The sequence below is a fragment of the Carassius gibelio genome, chromosome A15 (assembly GCF_023724105.1).
Source record: "Carassius gibelio isolate Cgi1373 ecotype wild population from Czech Republic chromosome A15, carGib1.2-hapl.c, whole genome shotgun sequence".
Taxonomy (NCBI): domain Eukaryota; kingdom Metazoa; phylum Chordata; class Actinopteri; order Cypriniformes; family Cyprinidae; genus Carassius; species Carassius gibelio.
This window is the reverse complement of record NC_068385.1, coordinates 14879978-14904490: the sequence shown is the minus strand read 5'-3', so window position 1 is coordinate 14904490 and position 24513 is coordinate 14879978. Positions and strand designations below refer to the sequence as shown.

The 24513-nt window shown below is 36.0% G+C and overlaps 1 protein-coding gene across 6 annotated transcripts in view; it reads right to left on the bottom strand.

Annotated features, from left to right (window-relative positions):
• LOC128029304 (neural cell adhesion molecule 1-like) overlaps positions 1 to 23563 on the bottom strand; it is a 92333-nt gene extending 68770 nt beyond the window's left edge. For all 6 annotated transcript variants that reach the window (XM_052616999.1, XM_052617004.1, XM_052617000.1 and 3 more), the window contains exon 1: positions 23274 to 23563. In XM_052616999.1, coding sequence (XP_052472959.1) covers positions 23274 to 23325 — 52 coding nt within the window. In that variant the 5' untranslated portion in view covers positions 23326 to 23563. The remainder of the gene's footprint in view (positions 1 to 23273) is intronic.
• Positions 23564 to 24513: the final 950 nt, after the last annotated feature.

The window sequence follows — 24513 nt, the reverse complement described above, 5'->3', positions numbered from 1 at the left end:
CTAAATTTAGCTCTACCCACATCTTGGTATTATATAATAAAAGCACATCTGAATTACAGACTGTACTGTTTACAAAGTTATATTAGTGCAAAAAAAAAAAGAAAAGAAAAAAGGAAAATTGTTGCCCTCTTCAAAGAATCATTGTTTAGACAAGTGGTTCCCAAAGTATTTTCCTAGGGACCCCTATTTTAACATTCGCATTTTTTAATGACCCCCATAAAATAAATAAATAATTTAAAAAAAATATGTTAAGTTTGTAAAAGATTCAACAGCAGTTGGGCGGATTTTAAAAATGTTCTACTAAAATGCATTTCATATTAAAGGATTAGTTCGCGTCCAGAATGAAAATTTTGTCATCATTTACTCACCCTCCACTTGTTCCAAACCTTTATGAGTTTCTTTCTTCTGTTGAACACAAATGAAAATATTTTGAAAATGTTGTGAACCAATCAGTTGATGAGCACCACTGACTTCCATAAATATTTTTGCTACTGTGGAAGTCAATGGTGCTGTTCGGACACCGAAATCTTTAATAACTTCTTCTTTTGTGTTCAACAGAAGAAAGAAACTCATACATGTTTGCACCAAATCGAGGGTGAGTAAATAATGACAGAATTTTCATGAAATAAATAAAATAAAATGATAAACCTCACATATTTAAAACCATTTTTGAGAAAAGACATATGATTCGAAATGAATGATTATTGACATTTTGTCTGCAATAATTCTAGATATAGACTATTATCAAGAATTGTTTAGATTTTTAGAATGCACATTCGATTATTTTCCATCAAACATACAACTGTGCATAAAAATTCGATCAGATTTTTGCATTGGTTTGAACAAAAATGGCAGGCTGAATAAAAATGTAATTTCACTCTCTGACCACAGGTGGTGCTTATGGAACAGCAGGAATAGAGCTGTTTTCCGTTAACCTTATCAATTCTTTTCATTTTGGTTTTTAAGACTATATTGCAAGCTAATAAGCAGTAAAATTAGCAGGCCCTTCAACTAATACTAGTAAACATTTATCATGCTTATTGAGGACAAGCAACTGATACTAATTCTATTTCCACCCAACTGATTTTGTTCATACCGAACAAAGACATAACCGAATACATTAAGGTGAAAACTCACCAAGACATTTTGACACATTTTTGTGTGTTTTGAAGTATACTTCGTGTGTCTTCATTCCGCTCCATCGCCCCCAGAGTTCATACTCAGAAAGCCGCCTGTCAGTATGATGTTATTGGAGTTGGTTCTCTTTTGTGGCTGACTATGTTTTTAATATCAATCATGTCGCACTCTTCACTTTCTAAATTCATCCACATTTCTTTATCACTCAGCTTTAACAAGTTAATAGCCTCAGAAGTCCTGCCAACAGAAAAATGGGCTATCCAAGTACAAAAATAGGACACATTTGGTCACAAACTCTAAGATTCTTCAGAGAAGTAGACCGTAGACATATTCGCGATCAATCACGATACAAAACTGTCATATTGTCCACCCCTTTTTAAATAATTTGTTTAAAATCTTTTTTCTTTTTTTTTTGCCTGACCAAGCAAGATTATAGGGTTGAAAGCGTTTTAATTTGAATACATTTTTAAAAGCAGTAGTGGCAGTGTGCCGGCTTTTGTTTATTTACTGTGAAGGGTGTCATATGATCGAGCACCTGCCCAAAGATTTTGGATGTGTGCATATTACACCCTCTTCATAAAAATAATAATATCAATGCATATTTGAAATACCATGATTTCACTAAATTTGCCCATTGTAATGTGGTTGCAAGTGTTGCTGGATGGTTACCATCCTCCAGACAAATATTTTAAGTCTGCTTGCTTAAAGTAATTGTATAGCTTTGGTAGACGAGCCACAGGCCTCAAAGTTTCATTCATGTCTGTAATAGTCTGGGCCAAGTAATGCCATGGTTTTTCAAATAAATAAATTATTATTATTATTATTTTTTTTTAACTAATGCTTCTATTCAGCAAGGACGCATTAACTGATCAAGTGACAGTATATTTTATATTTTATATATATATATATATATATATATATATATATATATATATATATATATATATATACACACACACATAGATATAGATAGATAGACAGATATAGCAGAAAAACTGTAATCATAAAAAATGTTTCTTGAGTAGCAAATCTGCATATTAGAATGATTTCTGATTACAGACTGTTAAAAATTCTGATTTGCCATCACATGAATAAATTACAATCAATTCAAATAGAAAATAGATTATTTAAATTATAAAAAAAAATTCTAACAATATCACAGTTTTTAATAAATCAAATAAATGCAGCTTTGGTGAGCATAAGATACTTTTTTCTTATAGTTCCCAAACATTTTAACAGTAGTGTATCCCTGTATACTCATAGTGATAAAGACTAGACCAGTGGTTTTCAACCTGTGGTCCGCGGCCCACTATTGCTGCTCATTTCCAGTCCATTCTAGGGCTGTGCGATTAAAAGAAAACGTCCTAAAATCACGATTTGAGCGTGCGCATATGCCTAACTCCAGGTTCACACACTGTCTGTGATGCGCCTTTTTTCTGAGCCAATGTTGACGGATCAGAGCGTTCTCACTGCGGTAAAAGGCTAGAAATAAAAACGTGCGAAAATAATTCATGTCTAACACATGAGCATAGAGTGAATTTGTTAGTGAACAGGATGCAGTTTAAGTGAGAGGAGACAAGTTTTAAGTGTGCACACTCTCTCCTCGCAAAGCAGCGTGTATCTGAGCAAGCACGACCGGTTTTGAGACAGAGCAAAGGAAATCTGCTGCGAACAGAGAGATTCGCACTCCTGCATTATTTTAATGTGCTTTTGCGTTATATTTATGCACTCTCACTGCTGACCACATACACATACTGTATACACACTGCAAACACCTGAGGCACCGCTACAATTAATGAGCTCTATGAACAATGCATGGCAAAAAAGAAAAAAAAGTCCCTGTATACAGGATTTTTTATTTATTTATTTATTTTGCCACAAGTCTATACATTTTTTTACATCTTCACTATAGTGATAATTTTGACTTATGTCTGTTCTAGAGATGTTACAACTTTTTGATAAAGCTCTGATTGGTTTTCTTTTGGAAATATGTTTCAAATTAATCCTGAATGCATTTATGACTGTAAAAGCACAATTGCAAAATTGATCAATAAAATCGCGATAGTTTTTTTTTTTTTTTTTTTTTTCATATCGCACAGCCCTAGTTTATTCAATAAATATAGTTTAAAATCTAGCTTCTGAGTACTAAGTTATTAACCCAACAATAGCGGGTCAGTTAATTTTTTTGAAGTGGGCCACACAAACATATGTGTTTGGTTGTGTGGGCCGCGAGTTGAAAAAGGTTGGGAACCACTGGACTAGACTATGTAAAAACCTGAACATAACTCTGCATGTAAAGGCATAAAAGTACTTATTGCTTTAGCAAACACCGCAAATTAGTTTAACTTAGTTTTAACAATTATTAAGTGAGTGAAGTGAAGTTTGGCCAAGTATGGTGACCCATTCTCAGAATTTGTGCTCCGTATTTAACCCATCCAAGTGTGCACACACACACACACACACACACACAGAGAGAGAGAGAGAGAGAGAGAGAAAGAGAGAGAAGAGGGCAGCCATATTGCTGTTGGGGGTTCAGTGCCTGGCTCAAGGGTCTCACCTCAGTCGTGTTGTTCAGGGTGGAAGAGAACACTGGTAATTCATTCCCCCACCAACAATTCCTGCCAAACCTGAGAATCGTATCCTTAACCTTTGGGTTATGACACTCTAACCATTAGGCCATGACTGACCCTACTTATTTATGTTATAAAACATAAATCACAGCCATAATCAAAGGCCCAATGTCTAATCACAAAACAAGCATTTGAAGAAATATCCTTCCCCCAGCCTGTCGAAAATGATCAATGAGTCAGCGCGCAGAAGCAGTGCAGATTTGAGAGTTACTCATGGCAGGTGAGATCTGACCATATTCAGGCAATTTGTGCTGAGTGCCCATCAACATCTGCGCATAACTTTACAGAAGCTCTCCAATGCAGCGGAGGCCAGAGGATAATTCCCTCTCCCCGCCTGTAATGAGACTTTATTTAAGTGGCAGACTGAAGAGAGTGGGGAAGGCAGATATTCTCAGGCACTTAAAAAGGCTGGATAACAGCATCATATCCCTCCTCCATCCTTTTCGATCGCAGTTGCTGCCTGTGAAGGCAGGACTGTTTGTGTTAAATTCAAGAGGCTCATGTTGCATTCTGGTAACAAGAGGAGAATATTAGCCATTGAAAGACTAGGCTTAGACCTAATAATTTGGTTAGGCCTTTGGAGCAGGAGGCTAATATGATATCAAGCATTCGTGCCTGTAAATGATGAGGGGGTTAATGACCAGACCCCATGAAAGGGGGAGTGGACAGAACCTTGTGCTTTCCCATAATCCCCACTTGCTTTACTGGGCAGAGAGGGTGTTTTTCCAGTTGTTTTGTTGAGATCAAATATTCCACCTATTTCAATCCAATGCTGTTTTGCATAAATAATTTCATGTTTATTTATTTTTTTATTTTTTTTCTGTTAGCATGTGCAGCTTAAAAACTCATGCCTAAAGTATGTCAGATGTAGCTCCCTTCCCCTAGTGAGCTGCCAATACAGCATTTCAGGAATACATCATATGCACAATCCCAAAGTGAAGGCTGTTGCAAATAGATAAGATGCAAGATGCAATCCCAGAGCGCAGTGAAGTGAAATAAATAAATAAATAAACAAATCATCTAAGCAGAAAATGTCAACTGAAAATACTTACCACACATTTAACTCTGTACTAAAAAGTACACATAAAATAGTTAAATCTAGCTAAAACATAGTGTGTTATTTTAGTTTTCAGGATCAATTAAGTTTCTGATTTCCTTTAACAGCTACTGGAACAGCACAACAGAATATAAATATACTGTCACCACTGTGAAATAAAGATTTAGTACCAAACCAAACGCACCTAATGTTTGGTATGGTGTTTGAGGCTTATGGGACCAAACAGTGTCACGTGAGCAAGTTCATTCTGACAAAGATAATATGGAAAGACAAAGAAAAATACAAAGGGCCATGTACTGTATATTACAAATCATCTTTTAGCTACTGCTCTCCTCAGTCATTTTCTCTCTTTGTTAATATCATGCAGCAACTGTGAAGATAAAGATATATTAAGCTGCACAACAAATAAACACTTCAGAGCCCCTCCCCCTCACTCTGGCAGCCGGTTGCCCACTGAGAGAAATGCGTGGAGCTTCGGCTGCACTTCGTTCTGAAGAAAACACTGTGAGGCTGAAAGCCCAGTAAACACCTGCATTTCATCTTTCGCTCACAACCCACTTTGTTGGCTCTAAATGGCACAGCCAGACACCTACGGCTCGCCTATAACCACCCTGATGAAATAACACTTTTACACTGCAAAAGTGAAATAACACTTTTTACACCACCAGAGTGGTAAGCAGTAATACTTCTGCTGATTTAAAGGGATAACTCGTCATCATCCCATCCCCTTGATGTCAAGTCAGTGGGTTCCAGTGTTGTTTTGGACTTTCTCTGTACTGTAGGTGCAAAATAACCCTGATATAATTCAGAATATCTTGAATGACTTTCCCATGAAAGTCAATGTGTTGTTTTGGACCCCATTAAATTTCATTGTACTTGTCTTTTGTGTGTGTGTGTGTTCTCCAGAGGAATAAGAGTGAACTTCACCACTGAAAATTGTGACAAATCGCACAATTTAAGAAGGTTCAAGGCTAATACAATAAAATTGGAATTTTGCATGAAATGAGAATTCCATTTTCCAAATGCATTTTGATATTATTGTGAACTATCCATCAATGTACGTTTTATTTTGGTTACATTTTTTGAGCCTGTAATTTTGAATCAAAATGTAGTAACTCTTGTAGATCAATGTAGATCTTCCAAAACACAACAGACTTCTTTCTGGTGACGTATGGTAGATTTTCCACTCAAGCTCGCATTTAGTTCTGCCTTCATCCAATCAGCTACCGACGGATAGAACCAAGTCCCCCTGATACGTGATACAAGCTCAGACGTGACCAGTGAGGGAATCAACTGGTGGTAAATTGCTGATCCAAATCCGAAGAGACATTGGACTGACTGTGAGAGGATTCCTTTAAAGCGAGCTGTGAGTGGGCAGCCACTGTACGTGGGATACTGTGAAAGCCTCTTAACTGCAAAAAATCACATTTGGGCCAGTTTGTTTTACAAGGTGCTGTCTGAAGGTATAGCAAAACAATAAAGATTAGGACTGGACAATATGTCAGATATTCACAACATATTCAACACTTTTTAAAGAGCAAGTCATATGGTATTTTAAAGTGTCCTAATAATGTGTTGGAGTCAACAACAAAATTTTTAAATGCATCCAAGACAAGAAACATTGTAATTTTCTCAGAATATATAATTAATATCAGAATAATTTTGTAATGATTTCGAAACGATTCAGTCGAAGCAGTTCTTGGTCTTAAGGTCTGTAAACCCTTCCCTTTCATAAGCCTACTCTGCTCTGATTGGTCAGCTGGCCAAGTCTGTTGTGATTGGTCTTTCCATAAACAATCGGAAACGAATCCCCCATTACCATAATTAAGATTTTGCTCCGGATGGTTACTTGTAAAACAAAGATGCACTTTTATATATCATGCACTTGTTTGATTAACAATTTCGCAGACGGTTTACACTGAAGGGTAGCTGCGTTACAAACTGCAAAACCTTTTTTTTTTTTTTTTTTTTTTTTTTTAAACCCGTATGACTTGCTCTTTAAACAACATAGTGAATTTTGTAAATATTACACAACTTTTCAACAGTTTGGGGTTGATACATTTTTTATGCTTTTGAAAGAAGTCTCTTATGCTCACCAAGACTGCGTTGATTTGATCAAAATACAGCTAAATTGTAATAATGCAAAATATTATTTAACTGTAACATTATGAAATATAATTTATTTTAATTTAATACATTTAATGTGTCTTAGTTGCATAAAATAAAATAAAAAAGTAGTATCTTAATGACTTCCAATGTTTTAAATAGAAGCATGCCTTGTTATAAACTTATTTACTATGGATTTATTTTTTATTTTTTTTGCAGTAAACATTTCTGAACATTAATATTGAGATACTATTTTTTGTTATATCATACATTCCTTGTAAAACCTACAATGGTAAATCAAACTAGTAGGATGTCTAAGCGTATGACTCATATTCTGAGTCGGCATTGAATCTATATTAGTAAAGACCTCAGAGAGGGGGCAAACCCTTTACTTAAGAGACTCTGCAAAACTCTCTTATATCACTGTTACTTTCCAAAAAGATATGGATTCTCTCTTCCAATCATTTCCATTTCATCTAGGCATTTGGATATAACACTAAGCTCTGACATAATATATTATAAGAGCGGGCCTAAGGGCTATTTCTGTATGCAATGTTTCTGAGCACTTCATCAACGCAAAATTGCTACTTTAATAACTGAATGAAATAACTCAATACAGAAGTTCCTGTCTGAAGTATCTTACCACTTAAATGCTACTGTAGTAATATATTTAAACCACTGAAATGTTGCACTGAAATGTAACTACAGAAATAGCATAGCTTTCCATAAAATGTGCAGATTTCCATCCGCCTTCACAATGAAGTGAGCCAAATTAAGAGACTGGAGTCACACACAAACAACAAAAAAGCCCCAAAAAGTCCTAACTAGGGTGAGGAGATGGAGCAGCAGTAGGAAACTAAAAGGGAGAAAATTTCATGTTCAACATGGCTGTAAAAATGGAAATGCTGCCTTTCGGTTAAAACAGTCTAAAACATCTTTAATACCGTCGACTGCAGAAACTATAAAACCTGCACAGTTTTAAACATACTAGTACTGTAGGTGTTCCTGCTGCTGGAAATGTTAATTAGAGAGCGGCACAAATGTTCATTAGTGGGGAAACATATTTCTAGAAAAATGTTATATACAGTACATGCATTGTATCATATGAGATAAAACAGAATCAGCCATGTGCTCTGTCATTGCAACAGTCTACCTTCGACAAAAATGCAGACGCCAGAATATCTAGTTTGTTGAACAGCCACCGGATGGTGGTGAGGGATCTGCAGACCTATGGATGATTCCTGTTCAGCAAATCTCTTTAAAGCAAATCAGTTTATATGGTACACATAGCTATTTTTCTATGTACTATAAGTAAAAGCACCAACCCACCAACCTTTGTTGCTCTTTAATGTGTGTGATAGATCGCTGTAGTTCCTCAGTTCAAGCAGCATGTGAACCAATAATTTTTTCCACTTTATTAGTTAGCCTTTAGCACGAAATAAACATGAATGAAAATCAGAAGATATCTGGTTTGAACCACGGAAAGACGTCCATACACACCATTTTTCAACTTCAAGTCTCCCAAAGTTAATCTACTCTTCAGTCTGGGTCTCTGACAAAATGGCTGAAACAGTGTTATGATTGGTCAGATTGCCTGTCAATCAAATTCCTTGTGAAGTGTCAATTGTCTAAACGATTTTAGCAATGAAACAAAAGTGGCAACAGATCTTTTCTTAAGAGTGAAACAGATTATCAATAAAGAAAAAAAAAATGGGCAGGGACTTTGCTGTATGGAGGGATGGGATTTAGGTGGACTAAATTATTTGTATACTGATTGGTCTGGTATACTGTACTTTAAAGTCACCGTTTTCATCAGAAGATTGAGTTACAACATTCTGATAAAACATCACAAGGTCAAAGAAAAATATCAACAAGACTCTTTCACATTAATTTGATTGATAACATAATGTTATGCATTCAGTGTGATTAATTTTGCATGGTGATCACCTTAAAGGCTTTTTGTCATGACTGTAGTATGCTATGTCAACTTCATAGTTTTTCAAATCTTATGTGTTGTTTCACTCCATTGAGCTGGTTTTGAACGCTCCTCATAAAATGCTTATGATCTGTATTAAGTGAACTTGAAAATAGCCCAATTATGCAAGGCTTGTTTGAAATTGGAAATTCACCCATTTTTGTGAATGTATGTTCTTTATCTTAAAGCACTGATACTTTCAACACTAATACTCAACTGGAAAATCAATGAATCTAGACCCATTGTTATATTAGTGACAAAACAGTACAGTCACCCTGCATAAAAAATAAAAAAAATCCTTTGACCTCCCTTTGAGAGACGCTGAATGGGATTTTTTAAATGTCTCACACACACACACATTCAAAGTTGGTTGGCTGCTTTGATGAACCAATGCATCTCAATATGCTGCTATCTGCCATTTGCCATAACACAAAAAATTAATGTGCAAATTAGCTGATGAGCTGGGGAAATTAAAACTGTCAAAATGAGTCTGAAACCTCCGAGGTTTAAGAGCACTTGGGTTAAATGACAATCCACGACCCGGGCTGGGGCGCAAAGACGCTGCCCCCACTGACCCCCGAGTGAGAGTTCACATGAACATCTCTTCATGAACTACTTAATATGCTGTTTGAATCCAAGCCCACATGTCAGCACAGCAGCACTGTCTACTTTCCCAAGGCACAGTTTCAAATATCATGGAAAACAAAGTGGTGGGCGTCTATTCAAAAGAGGTGATGACTTGAGTTCTCTCCGTCTGGCTCCAAATAACTGTACGTCTGCGTTCAGATGTCCTGTGCATCCGTATGGAGGAGATGCTGCGGAGATGTGGGAGGAAAAATCATAGAAAGTAATTTACGAAATGTCATTTCAGCCAGTGAAATCTGTTCATTGTCACGAGGCTCGTTCCATTTCCTCTGCTGCTCATTTCTTTGTCACCTGAGACGTTATTTCAAGATGATTAAGTGCCATATTTAAAAGGGGAGGAAAGAGCGAATTGTTATCGAATAGAGGGGGGAATAACAGGCAGCCAAGGAATTATGAAACCGTGTATAAACAGTGTCATTTTTATCCATCCTTAAAGTGTCTTTGAGGAATTTTGGCAATCCAGAATATTTATGGCTTAGCTTCTGCTTAACACAGTACTGTGAGCGCTGAGCGAATGCTGTCGGAGAACAAATAAATCCTACTTCTGAAACAGCTCCAGATGCGTGAAAAGAAATTAGACCATGATCTTGATTAGAAATGCTAAATGTGGATTCCCCAGTCACCATAAATTTTGTTAATCTGGTTTTTGGAGCTTTATTTCTCGCTTCATCATTAAACCACACAAAGTAAGGTGGGTGAGACAGAATCTACACTAAGATGATTTGGTATGACCAAAATCTTATATTGTATGATGAGTCATTTTGATATATCCATGTGGTAATGCTTATTTTTGGATAATATTTAAGGGATAATCTACAGTCAGCCTTTCATTGGTAAATAAACCAGACAAGGTGATCTTACATCATAATGAAGGGGCATATTTGGGGATAATGATGAGATGATTACATATTATCCAGCTTATTACATAGCCACTTAGCAAAATAAATAATGAAATATTCATGAAAAATTGATTTGATTTCTATTATATGAGAAAAGAAACTGTAGAGTCTTATGAGAAACATGGGATCATTTAGCATTAATTAATTACACAAAAACTTCTCCCAGTGCAGCAATTGACCAATCAGAATCAAGTATTCCAAAGGGACATGTACTAAAATGAATTAAATACTTTCAAATGAAATGTTCCTCATATCGGTTGATTATTTTCTTTGATACTGAGGTAGTAGGTACTTAATGGTATTTCTTTTTAATTATTCACTTAAAGTGGATGTTGTTAGGCTTTCATCTTTTGGCTTTTTATGCTGCCAGATGACAGAGGTTTCAGAATGTTCTCTGCTCGGTGTTGGACTTAAAAAATACAAACCATGTTCACTTAATAGAAGTAACAACCATTTCATCCTCCTCTGCATTTTTGCATTTTACTTTTGTTGACCAACAAATCTTTCAGGTTAAGCTGGTTTAGAAACCTGGTGGGGTTCAGGTAGCCAATTAGTTATCCAAAAACCTATAGTTTAATTAGTAAGGTTGACCAACTCATCTAGATACGTTTATCCACTGTAATGAATGAAGAATGCATAGTCATACATGAAAAATTATTTTTCACAAATAATTACAAATCAATGGCAAGTAACACACTGAAACATGGAAAAGACTGAAGTAGTATTTTCATACATACTCCAATAATCGTTGTTTAATTTAAACATTTTTATGCATTATATCATTTCTTTCGTTCTTTTTTATTTTTATTAAATATGATTCTGTGCATGTAAAAATAAAAAAGGGAAAAAAAAGGTTTTGTTTTCTGCAAATGTCACTTTGGAGGACCTAATATACATTTTATATTTGGCATATACATTTTAGATTTGAAATAATTGTTTAATATACATGTTTAACTCCTATACTGTAAATAAGCAGAAATTCTGGGAATCCCAGCAACGTAATCACTGATTAATATTGATATTCTTTAGCACGTTGTTCTTCCACAACTCTACAAACAATTAGTATCACAGAGCGTTTTTTCATCCATCAAGTGCATCAGGGACGCATCTCATTAATCCAAGACATTCCTAATTATGCTAATCCACCCCAGTCTGTCTTCTCAGCTCTCAGGCAACTCGCATGCACCAAGAAATACCCCTAAACTATCTTAAATCAGATCTACTAAACAAAAGCCCAGCAAAATGTTAGGCACCAGCACAAAGATGACCTAAAAGGGAGCCCAGAACAGTGACGAACGATTCAGTCAATCGATACATGCAGTTATTCAGTTTTATATCTGTTGTAACCTCATTTTCTCCTGCTGTAGCTGGGGGAGTAACAAGGCCCCTAATCTCATTGTGAGAGCACAAAATGCAGCATTCAGCACCTGCAACTCTTGTCGACTTCTGTGTTCAGTTTTAGCAACAGATGGCCCTGTCTCCATTTCTTAGCCATTAGACCTTTCCTGACAAAAAAAGAAAAAACTGAACAATTTGGTCATTCATATCCAATGAACCTTTCAAGGCGTTTTCAAACTGAACTGATGGCAACTTGGCACTCAGGAATTCAGTTAATGTATCATTTTTTTCGCTTGTCATGCCTTCCAGAACTGGAAAACATATATATATTACTGTTTGCTTAATGGTAACACAACATTACATTTTAGAGTCATTGAACAAAATAGTAAAAAAGCATAAATAAAATTAATGTTAGTATAAACCAACATGAACAGAAAGAGTACATCTCTGCAACCCTGGCATGTACATTATATATATATATATATATATATATATATATATATATATATATATATATATATATATATAATTTTTATAGATATCCAGAACAGATATTAATAACAACCCAGCTGGCACTTTCATGTGTTCAATAACCAACTTCATGTGTAAAGCCTTCCAAGCTAGCAGAATTGATTTAGGCAAAAATCAATGGGCCACAATAGAATACAACATGATATGCCCAAAAAACTGCTGTTATGTGGCGAAAAAGCTGCTGGAAGTGTGTGTCATATCTAGTGACAGGGCAACAGATGGTGGAGAGGCACCTCCTCCCCGCACGCCAGCCGTAGGCAGCCACAATACTTTACAGTCATGCCAACACATACAGCGGCGCGCTCAAATTCACGGATCAACATACATGTAGTGTCTTACGGGAAAGGAGAATCAAGGAATCCCTTCTCTCGCCTGGTCCAGGTCTGTGAGACTCCGAGCTTGACTCTTTGAGCTGAGGGAGTTTATCAGAGCTCTCATTACGACAGAACAGAGATGATCAGAGAGAACAGATCCGTGGCTGGGAGCAATGCTCACATCCAACTATTCCTCTTGTTCTAATTATAGAATAACAAGCAGTGTGTCTGCTCAAACTCTCAAATGCTAAATGAATTGATGCTTTATTAGAGGAGATGAGTTGCCAACCTAATGAACAAGAATTTATTGAACTGGCATTGATATTTAGACATTTAGCATTGAGTGAGTCATGCCTGCAAATGCCAAACTCTGTGTGAAAATGCTGCGGTGCCATGGGTCCTTTATAAGACATTGCTATGTGGTTGATAGGATGTCCTGGATGACTTTTAGGGTATTCCTATGTGGTTGGTGAGGTGTTCTGAGTAGTTGCTAGGTGGGAACTCACTGGCCCTCTCAAAAAAATCAGATTCAACTGAAATTCTAATTTAAAAGCTTACAGTGTGAATCCGATTCCTATTCATTTGGGCATATTTCAGTTACCATGCTCATTTTGCTTATATATAAAACACATATATCAGGACACAACGGGGGGAGTCATATTTTTGTGAATTACTGTACAAATGATTGTACTGTAGTGGTCAACCAGTAGGTTTTTTAATGGGCAATCTCAATATCTTACAGAACAGTGTGGCTGATGGCCGATACGCGATCACAGTACTTACAGATAGCAAATAAACAAATTAAAAATAAATAATATTTAAAAATTAGAAATAACTTCGAGATTATTCAATTATATTATATATAGTTATTATATACTGTAATAAGAACTTGACATTTTTGTCAATTAAAAAAAAAGATTAGTAAAAAAATTTAACCTGTAAAATTTAAATTGTAAACTTCAGTCGACAACTTCTTGATTTTGAAACCTTATTTTAGCATTTCTACAAACAAAATAAATTAACACTATAATACTTTTTCAAACACCATTTACTTTCTTTCTTTGTTTATTTTTTTTATTTTTTTTACAGAATATAGAATAATTTAATAATTAGACAGAAGTGTTAAATGAAGACAGTAAACTCTGTTCAAGTGGCTGCATCCTCTGCACTGTCAAACAAAGAGATGGTAAACAAAGAGTTTCCCACTGACTTTCATATCTTCTTTTAAACAAACGCACTAATGAACACGATTTTTAAAAAAAAGTGTAGACCGAATATAAGCTTCACCTATAAGCATTATATTTGAAGCTTTATAGCAGTTCTGTTCAACTATATTTGATGATGGAGATCAGAATGAAAAAAGCTGTAGTGACCCTGTTCCGTCATCATGTATTTACAGAGCGGTGGACTGAGGCAGTCAAGCAGAAAGACTAATGCATGTTCTCTTCAAGCTGTGGGTCCTGGATGACGCACTCTCTGCAGCCTGACGTTGCAAATCTTCTGCCATCAGACCAGAAGGGACATTCCTGACTGAGTGCCTCAAAACGCTGCCTGCTGGTCCGGAGTGCCAGCCACAATAGAAACAAAAAAAAAATTAACCCCGAGATGAAATATCAGCCTAAGGAAGCCCAACGAGAGCTGCTTTGTGAGTAATACTACTGATATCTGCATCAGCACTATACTAGTAATATAGGGAGCTTTTACCCAAAAAATGAGCTTTTTTTAATTCAATCATTGCATTTCCTTTGTCTCTGATGATCTGACTGCCTGTGGACATTTTGCTCAAACTCTACATGGAACATCCGGGAGAAAAAAGACAACACAGCAGGGGTCATGACACATCCAGCTTCTGTTGGCCGAGTAAAAGTGTGAGCCATTTCAGGCAGGGGAGGTCACCCAGACACACTGAACTCTCCATCTGTGTGTCTGTGCGTGAGTGTGAGTGTGTTCGGGTGGCACGTGCTTGCAAGTGAGAGAAAGAGAGAGAGGGAGGAAAACAGACAGAAGAGGGGACAGCAAGAGACAGAGGCAGAGGGGATATGTGTGTGTGTGTGTGTGTGTGTGTGTGTGTGTGTATGTGTGTATTAGTATATATGGTTTACGAGGACACAAATGTCAACCCTCTACATTGCAAGCAAATCACTCTCTATCATCTCTAAAACACTCACTAAATTATGTCTAATATTAGCCACTGGCTAATAAATTCTCAGATTTTACTCGCCAGTTTGTGAGTTGGATGCGAAGTAGAAGTTCAGCATAAATATATTTTTACTCATCAAACACTGAGCACTGAGCAAACACTGAGCAATTCAGAGTTTCATTCTCTGTCAAGTGATCTGTGATATTTCTCAGTTCATCTGAATGGATGTGCGGTGCACCTGCATTTGAAAGTGTTGTGTAAAGATGCACAGCTTGCCATCACTTTGTCTCACACAAACAGAGAGAGAGAGAGAGAGAGAGAGAGAGAGAGAGAGAGAGAGAGAGAGAGAGAGAGAGTCTTGCATACCATGCAGAATTGACGCGCTACATGTAAACTATATTCTTTGTTGTATTTTCCTGTCAAAATAACAGGAACTCCTTTGGAACTGTTCAGCTCTTAAGAACTGCCTGGTTTCTCTGGTAGTAGATGGAACTATTTTGAAACCTGATTAATATTCTTGAATCCAGCAGCTCATTAAAACTTAGTGCATTTTATATTGTTCTTATAAAGTAGAATTCAGCCCATCTGCTGTTTGGTATATTTCGCCTAATTTCACAAAGCTAAAGTCAGGCCATTCTGTTTTTGCTTCAGGTTTTGAAATTATACAGTTTAATTTAGAACAAAATATAGGCAAATAAAACAACTAACCATATTCTTCATATTTTCTATCTTTCTTGTCTTTTGCTTAAATAAGATACATTAAATAAAAATCAGCATTGTATTCTGCTATGATAAGTTAAGATCAGTGCATCCCTAAATTTATGAATGTCTGAAATGAAGAAAATAAGATTTCAAATGTTATTTTTTTAGCTGCCTTTGGACAATAAAGTTTTGTGCCATACCGTATTTCAGGAATGTGGCACATACTTTCTTGTTTCAAGAGGCAGGAATGCATTGCAAGCAAACCATTCTAAGGTTAACTATGGTTTAAGTAGTAAATGCTTTGTAAATGCCTGCAAGGACAACTAACTTAGCAAATGCTTAATGAAGAACTAGGCCCACATGAATTTAAAAGCAAAAAAGCAGAACAAACAAAAAAATCACTGAAAATACTGAAGTGACCCTTGAAACGTGTAAAATCACAACATTGCTCACATGCAATCGTGTATGTGATGAGCTGTAATTCACTAACAAAATACAGCCTCTAATTACATTTCTTGATTCAGTTTCTCAATATTTTTTAGCAGTACACTGATGATATAAAGACATCAAGCCCAGAGAAAAAATGTACACTAACACCAGCCCTGCAAAGAGAGAACATGCCCTCAGGGGAAGAAGGCAGTGAAAAGTCAGATCCATTAATAAAGAAAAAAAACTACTGCCACAGAACTGATGTTTTTGACTGCAATGCGTGCAATACTTTTGGATGTGAACTTGAAATTATTCATATTTTGGTTGAAATCTTATTAGTAACACTGTGAAGATAAGAAATGTTTCTTGAGCAGCATATTAGAATGATTTCTGAAGGATCATGTGACACTGAAGACTGGGGTAATGGTTCTGAAAATTCAGATTTAACATCACAAGAATAAATTACATATTAAAATAGAAAACAGTTTATCCAAATTGTCAATTATTTTATTTTATTTTTACAAAATTACTGCTTTTGCTGTAAACAAATGTAGCCTTGGTGAGCATAAGAGACTAAACTTTCGTATGGTAGTGCACCTTTCTGGACAAATCTGGGAAAATAAACGACTATCTGTTTCCTAAGAACCATCTGCCTTTCCCACTAAGTGCTTTTCAGGGCATTGCATTTTGACTGATGATGATAATCCATAACACACTCTTAAACATCTCTGAGTTGAAGGATATCACAGTAAACTGAGAGCTTGATGGTAATTATTTGCCAGTTTCGAGGCCAACACTTTCAGACCACATCCATAACAAAGTGCACTAACCTTGACAGACATTTCAACAATCTCTTTCTGAATAAAAACAACAATCCACAGTACTTTAGCCACCCATTATTTGGGAAACATATAGCATTGACAGCACGTTTAAAAACAGAAGTCATAAATAGCATTCATTACAGTGGATGTGTTAAGGTAAAGGACTGGTCTCATTAAGTATGAACGTGCTGCTGTTCCTCCAGCATTCTGTAGGCCTAAATGTGCCAGAAATACTCATGATCAAAGGTGAGGCCAAGCAGAACAGCAACATCCCAGGGAACCTTTTAGTCAAACAGGACGTCCCGCAAAACTCAGGGCTCACTCCCAAACATTGGTGTTTACTGCTGCCCATGTTACTGTCATCCAGCATCACTGTGAGAGTCATTCCTTCACAGAACATATAGTTCATAAAGTCATTATATATAGCATAAAGATCAATAATACCCCATGTCTTTTTTAAACATCTGTTGCAGCTCTCTGGGAGGTGGAGGTTTAAATCTGTCCATTGGGACACAACACGTCAGACAACAGGATAAGCATGTGATCTCTGCTGTACCGAACAATCACGACTGAGGGCTTCATGGTTTCAATGATTCAGCTGCACATATGGGGAGAAGCTAAACATGGATTTTATCACCAAATGTTGTCAAAATGCTGAACGTAACATGCCTTTGCCCCTAAAGGCCTTCCCAGATTATCCATCTTATTGACATGTGCCATCACTACACTGGGTGAACCTTGAAATGGAAACCGTCCACCAAGAAAGACTCCTGGGGAAAAAGGTTTTAAGACACAGTATGCCAGGATAAAAAAAAACATTTATTATATGATTCAACAGGATCAATAAACTTGAGTTGTCCAGATCTATACATTTTCAAAAATAAGTAGCCTATTCATAAATACATCAAATTTTGATTTTTTAATGAAAAAAAAAATATATATATATCGGTAACACTTTAGAATAAGGTTCCATTAGTTAATGTTAGTTAATGTATTAATTAACATGAACAAACAATGAATAATACATTTATTACTGTATTTATTCATCGTCGTTAATGTTAGTTAATGAAAATACAGTTATTCATTGTTAGTTCATGGTAATTCACAGTGCATTAACTAATGTTAACAAGCACAACTTTTGATTTAAATAATGCATTAGTAAATGTTGAAATTAACTTGAACTAAGAATTATAAATGCTGTAGAAGGATTGTTCTTGCTTAGTTCATGTTAACGAAACTAGTTAACTAACATTAACCAATGGAACCTTATTCTAAAGTGTTACCAAAATAACTTTTTTTTTTTTTTAAATCAAAAGGCTTAACTGCTGATTAACCTTTTTTAATGCCAAATCAAAGCAAGGCAAGTTTATTTATATAGCACATGTTGTACACATTGGTAATTCAAAGTGCTTAACATAAAAGAACCCTTGGTATTTCTAACTGCAGTGAGCATATCTGCAATGAGGTGTGACTAAAAAAAGTCATGGCCCAATCACATGCCGGAAAAATGCAGGTAAAACACATATTATTAACAGGGTCATTGACCCAAAATACAATAAAAAGTAATTGTAAATTGTAAAAGTAAATCTCTCCCACTTCTGCTTCCCATCAACTAACGGTGCTATCAAAATAAAGTCAGAAATAAACCTTTAAAAAAAATCATAATTACAATGATGTGAATATTGCTCTTCTAGGAGTATGTTTTTCATCTCTACATTAAAATTAATAAAAAAATGTTTTACGAAAAAAAACATCATTGCTTTATTTAAAAAAAAAAAAAAAACATGTATTAAACATGTATGCCAAGCCAAAGTCGTTGTGGAAAAATCTGAAACAAAAAAATAAAATACAAAAACGATTAAATTAATACAAATATATCATCAAGAGGACCCCTGCAGACCCTCACGACTATATGACATAATTTGCCCTATAAAACAAGAGTTCTAAAGTTATGAGGTGACAGAAATGTATTCAATTTATGAATTATTAATTAATAATAATTCACAATATTTTAAAAAGTAAATTTTTCCTTTAAACATATATATACATATAAACTTCATCTGAAAATTAATTATTAATGTGCATACACTCACATGCTTTCAAGGTGTAAAGAAAATATGTTATTAGTATATTACAATACTGGTAATCAAAAAAAAAAAAAAAAAAGATAAATACACAATTGGAGTCAATGGAAACCAGATATTTTCTGGTTATGAACATTCTTCAAAATATCTTCTGTAATGTTGAGGAGGACAGAGAAATTCATACAGGTTTAGAACAACTTGAGGGTGAGTAAATGCCAGTATTTTCATTTTTGGGTGAAGATCTCAACATATAATGCCAGGATCTCATATGGCCTAGTGCTACACATGCTTTATCTTTAACTATTCAATGACATACAGGACATCGTTACATTGAAACTTTTCTTTAAAATAGAAAAAAAATGTCAGAACCATAGAAAAACAACAAATACAAAGCGTGCATTTCTAACAACATGGCGCACATGTTTTATACCAGATTTTTTTGGACAAAGTTGATAGAGGGGTTAAGACTAAGTTCAAATAGCAAATCCACTTTTTGAACCTACTGCAAATGCAGACATTAACATTGTTCGAAAGATAAATCAGATGCAGACGAGCAAATTCTAATCACAGACAGATTCTAATCACACTTGTCCATGACAAACACTCTGTGCGTGTTTGTGTGGGTGTACGGCAGTAATGATCAAGGGAAATTGATCTGTCAGAGCAACATCTGTCCTGTTAAATCCTATTTTCTTTGGGCCACAAAGTCAGCGAGGATGTGAGATCAGTCTGTCGTTTTTCCGGATCAGTGGTGGCACTGTGGGTTACATCATATCTACTGTTTTTGTCTTGCCCATGAAGTCAGAGTCAGGCCAGGCTATCTCTACCAAAGCTAATTGATAGCCCAATGAGAGCTTAAGTGTTTGTCAGGAGATTTCGTCACAAAGATGACTCAAGCCCACAGCCTGGGGAAGTGAATCATGTGACCACTGGGCTCCACCCATCTTGTCTCTCTAAAGACACTGATGAAGTCCCAGAGTATCCCTAGAAGCACAGCAATTTGTTTTCCTCTTATCATCAAAACAATGACATAAGAGTTGGGGATGCTATGGCAAGCACCACATTTCATATTGCTCATTTTGCTTAATCAAATTTCATAACTGATAATTAGGGTGTATTCACACCAGGAAAGTCTGCTAGTTCACTTCCTTTGGTCCGGACCAAATACAGTGTTGATTTATTTTATTTTTTTGGTGTGGTTCACTTTCACAATGCCCTTTTTTTCCAAGTGAACCAGAAATTGTAAACAAAATTACATGCGCTAAGGTCATCTATTCATTGGACAGAAATTCTCAAGCAGGGAAAATCAGGAAGTGCAAAAACAGGCTAATCATGGAGATTTTTCATAGTGCAATCCTTATTCTTTTACTGATTTGGATTTAGAAGATAATAACTAATTGTGAAGAAATTTATGAGCATTATATGAGACAATGTCATACATGTTGTAATTACAACTTGCCAAAAAATAAAATCTATAGATATAAAATACTTAAAATATATCAACAAGAAAACACTATGCTTTTGTAAAATAAAGAAAACAAATAGGATGCCATTACTGTCTCGGATTTGAACAGAAGAACTTCACAAAAATGCAACAAAAATGAGCGGATATATTCATCATGTCTGTAAGAAAATATTTATAGAAAGCTTTAAATGACTACGAAATGAAAATTCAAATCCAAAAACAAAATCTCTTATTATTATGTAATCTGTAAAGATGCATTTCCTTCTAAAGGCACGTCCAATGATGAGACGGCGAGTCAGGATCATCAACTTCAACATCACGTTGTTGTGTATCATGGTCACGAAAACTCATTTGCATGTGTTTTTAGGTATTGTGGTTTTAAAACAAGTGATGTAATCCACTGAAATGCAAACAACGGCACTGTAAGCGCGAGCTGTCGGTTTCTGTGCGTGATTTCTGCAATTGGGTTGGATCGAGGTCAGGTCATATTCACACCTTAGACGAACTGTAAAAGAGTTCATTTGGAAGCAGACCGAGACCACCTCTTCAGCTGGGTCTCGGTATGGTTGTTTGGTCCGCGCTCGAGTGCGATTGCTGTATTCACACCTGCCAATAAGAGCCGCACAAAGAAGGGAAACGAACTTGAGTTTGATTCAATTGAACCAAACAAGACAGGTGTGAACACACCCTTAAACTGCACATGTAAAGTTTGTGCTAAGGAATGATTCCCAAAAAATCTGTAAGATTTGAGGAGGAACCTATAGGGAGCAGAACATCATAGAGACTTGGGGGATGGGCTTTTATTTTGACTTTAACTAGTGAACAGCCACATAGCAACCACCCAGAATACCTTAGGAAACACATAGCAAGCCCTGGCAACCACCCTGACAGTGTGGTAGGTGGTGAGTTTTGAAGAAGCAATTATAGAAAATGAACTTCTAGTTCTTAACAACCTATCACAATGGGGTGCAAGTAAATAAATAATTATACAGGCAATCGATCTGTTTAAAGACCCTAAATGAAAATTGTGTTGTCATTTGCTCACCCTCATGTTGTTCTAATCTATAATGAGAATCTTCAAAAATCGAAATTCAAATTATGATAATTTGTTTTAGATTCTCTAATAGGGTTGAACCATGTCTACAGTGAAACATCATGATGGACAATGACAATGGGGGGTAGGACAGGGCGGGGTTAGGGGTGTGTCCAAAGTGTGAAACAAATAATGTGTTCTACAGAGCCTCCAATAGGTTAGCCGCTTGCTAGCAATAGCCTGTTGCATTACAGTAAGTGAAAGTTCACTTACCACATTGTTATGTACCCCTTTGACCTCTGTGTAAGAGATGCTTCACTACACAATTGACAATGGGCCAACTCTGCCCACAAATTTTGTCTGAAGTTTCACTAATGTGACCACTTCTTCACCCTTTGACTGTTTCATTAATACAGCTGTTGTCCTGAACGGCAAGGGATTATAAGCTATTTAAAACCTATGGTTTTTAAAAGAGTGTACTGGTAAATGAACAAAGCAAGTTTCACATTACTTTAAGAGGCTTTCGTGTTTTCTTCTACACCATAAATTACTGTTATCTTTCCAGCACAAATTTTCAGTAGTTAAACATAAGTTGTTAAAACATTGCTACTTAAGGACTACAGGTACAAGGGATGTGAGTTTACATATTTGACAAATTAGAGACAACTTTTAGTATTGACTTATTTTTGTAGAAACAACACAGTGGCTTCAAAACTCACATCTGAGGAATATATAATGTATCTGGTAGAATAAAACAAGGAAGTCTCTTTAAGTAATGTTAACCACTGATTTTATTTCACTCATTAATCCAAAATGCTGAAAGCCCACAGGACATTCCATAAGGATTCCATGGTGAATTAGGGACAGTCCCAATGCACTTGCAGTCTTGACCTTCGTTCATCAGGATCAGGAACATGTGTGCCACAGAAATGCAAGATATTGGGGAAAACTTCCCAGTCTTAGCTCAATTAATTGATTTTACATGTGATGTGATTTGATAGTAAAATGTCAAGTGTTTGCTCATTTTATTGATGCATAGCATTTAAAACATTTGCTTTTATCACTAAATTAGAAAACCACAATTAATGTTAATGTTTCATTTTACATGTGAACTAACTACTGAACACACATTCAGAAGTGCAAAATATAGAAAATCTAAATGTGTAAATAAAAATAAACTTTACTCACATTTTTGCAACACTATTGTGTTGTAACTAAACTTGTGTCCCACCGGATAATCAAACGTAAATGGTTAAGAACAAACATTTATAAACAAAATAAATAAAGGAATTAACTTACATTTTATTAAAATGTGATTTGAAGAACAATGATAACACGTCTCATAGCTGCAATTTAGTTGCATGAGGTAATACACAAAAAAGGTTAATTACATATAGAAAGTTCCCTCCCAGACAAGCTGATTGGTCCTTTCTCGGCTCGTGCAGCAGGTGGGTTGCCAAAACTACCCAAGAAATTCATCCCACCACAGTCCCATAAAGATTTACTGAGGATCCATTTAAATCAATGCGATTCGTTCGAATCCTTCTGCTGTCTTACCGAGGCTTTAATTCAGAGCACAAGTACAGGGCTGCTTATAATATTAGCTAAGATAATCATGTCTAGTTAAAGGACAGGTAACATTCTCAAATCCCACTGGATCTAGTCTAGCAAATCCGGAAAGTCCATATAAGCTGTATTATAAGGATACTTAAATTATCAGGCATAGTATAGTATGCATAGTAATGTAAACAGCACATTGCCTCTCACAAACTGTATGCAACGGTGTTGATCAATGAGCACAACAAAATTCGAACACGTCCACAGATGCACCTGCCACTGACATCTTACATCACTGACCATAAAAAGTAGCATGCAAATCAGAAAAATGCACAAAACCCTAGCTCTTCATTATATAACAGTTTATATTTCGTGTGCAGTTATTGCATAACACTTGAACGCGATCCTACCTGCGTTGCCAAAGAAAAGAAGCACCAAGATTATCGCCTTGGTCGGAAACATTGCAATCCCTTTTTGTAACACAGTGTGTTTACAGTTTATTCTTGTCTTCCGTGCCTGAAATGAATAATTTGTAATCCGTTAAATTACGCCTGCGAAGTTTCCAGGAAGTTTTCTGGACGGGATGCGAATATGCACGAGTATCCTGATCGTTGCACGATATTGATATTGTTGCGGTTTAAATTCGCGTGCCCATATGTCGCGCGCTGAGACTGAGGACAAGAGCGCGTGCACACGCCGCTTCAAGATGCACGCGAATTAATCCGCCCAATCAGCAGCGCCTCTGAGGAAAGACAGCGACATCATCAAATAACACACTGAACCCAACCTGGAAACTAAATACGACCACCACATTCACCTGAACTGCCAAGAGTAAGGAGTGGGAGGGGAAAATCAAGACATATATAAACAAACCTTTTTTCCACATACTGTACTACAGTAGCTGGGTTTAATTAGACGCGGATATTTAAAGGTATAGTTCACACAGTGGTGAACATACTATCACTATTTACCCACTCTCGTGTTGTTCCAAATCTGTAAAATGTTCCTTTTTGGTGCAACAAAAGTGGAGATATTACGCAGAATGTCATAGTTATTGTGTGGAGAAGGACAGGCTACGACGCGAATGGCATAGACAGTAAAAGAAATGAATGGTGACTCGGTCCCTAATATTGTTTGTAGCAACATGAAGAGGAGACAGTTACGACGGATTTTTTTTTCTCCCCTAGGTTAACTTTCCTTTTAAGACATGCTTTGGTAATATAAACCATATTTTCCCATTCATCTCTCCTCAATTTAGCGAGGTGTAAATAATATGCTCTAAAGGCGGCGCCCCATTTCGTCATTCTGAAAATAATGATCTCTCTCATGGATCAGTTCACTGATGTTTTTTTTTTTATCTAGCTCTCTCTATCCCATGCAGGGCTAAAGAGGAACTGCTTTTCGCTGTGGCTTTAGAAAAGAATTGTGGGGCTGGCCAACTGTTTAAGTGTAAGTGAAAACTGGCAGTAGATTTGTCATTGTCCTCATGCATTACACATTAAGGATTATTTGCATGATTATATTTGATTCCAAAAATAAATATTCCTTAAACACAAGATATCTTTTTAACACAGTTGAGGTAGGCATATATATTACACGATTAATAATTTATCATTTCATATATTTTTTGTATTATGTATTTGCAACTGC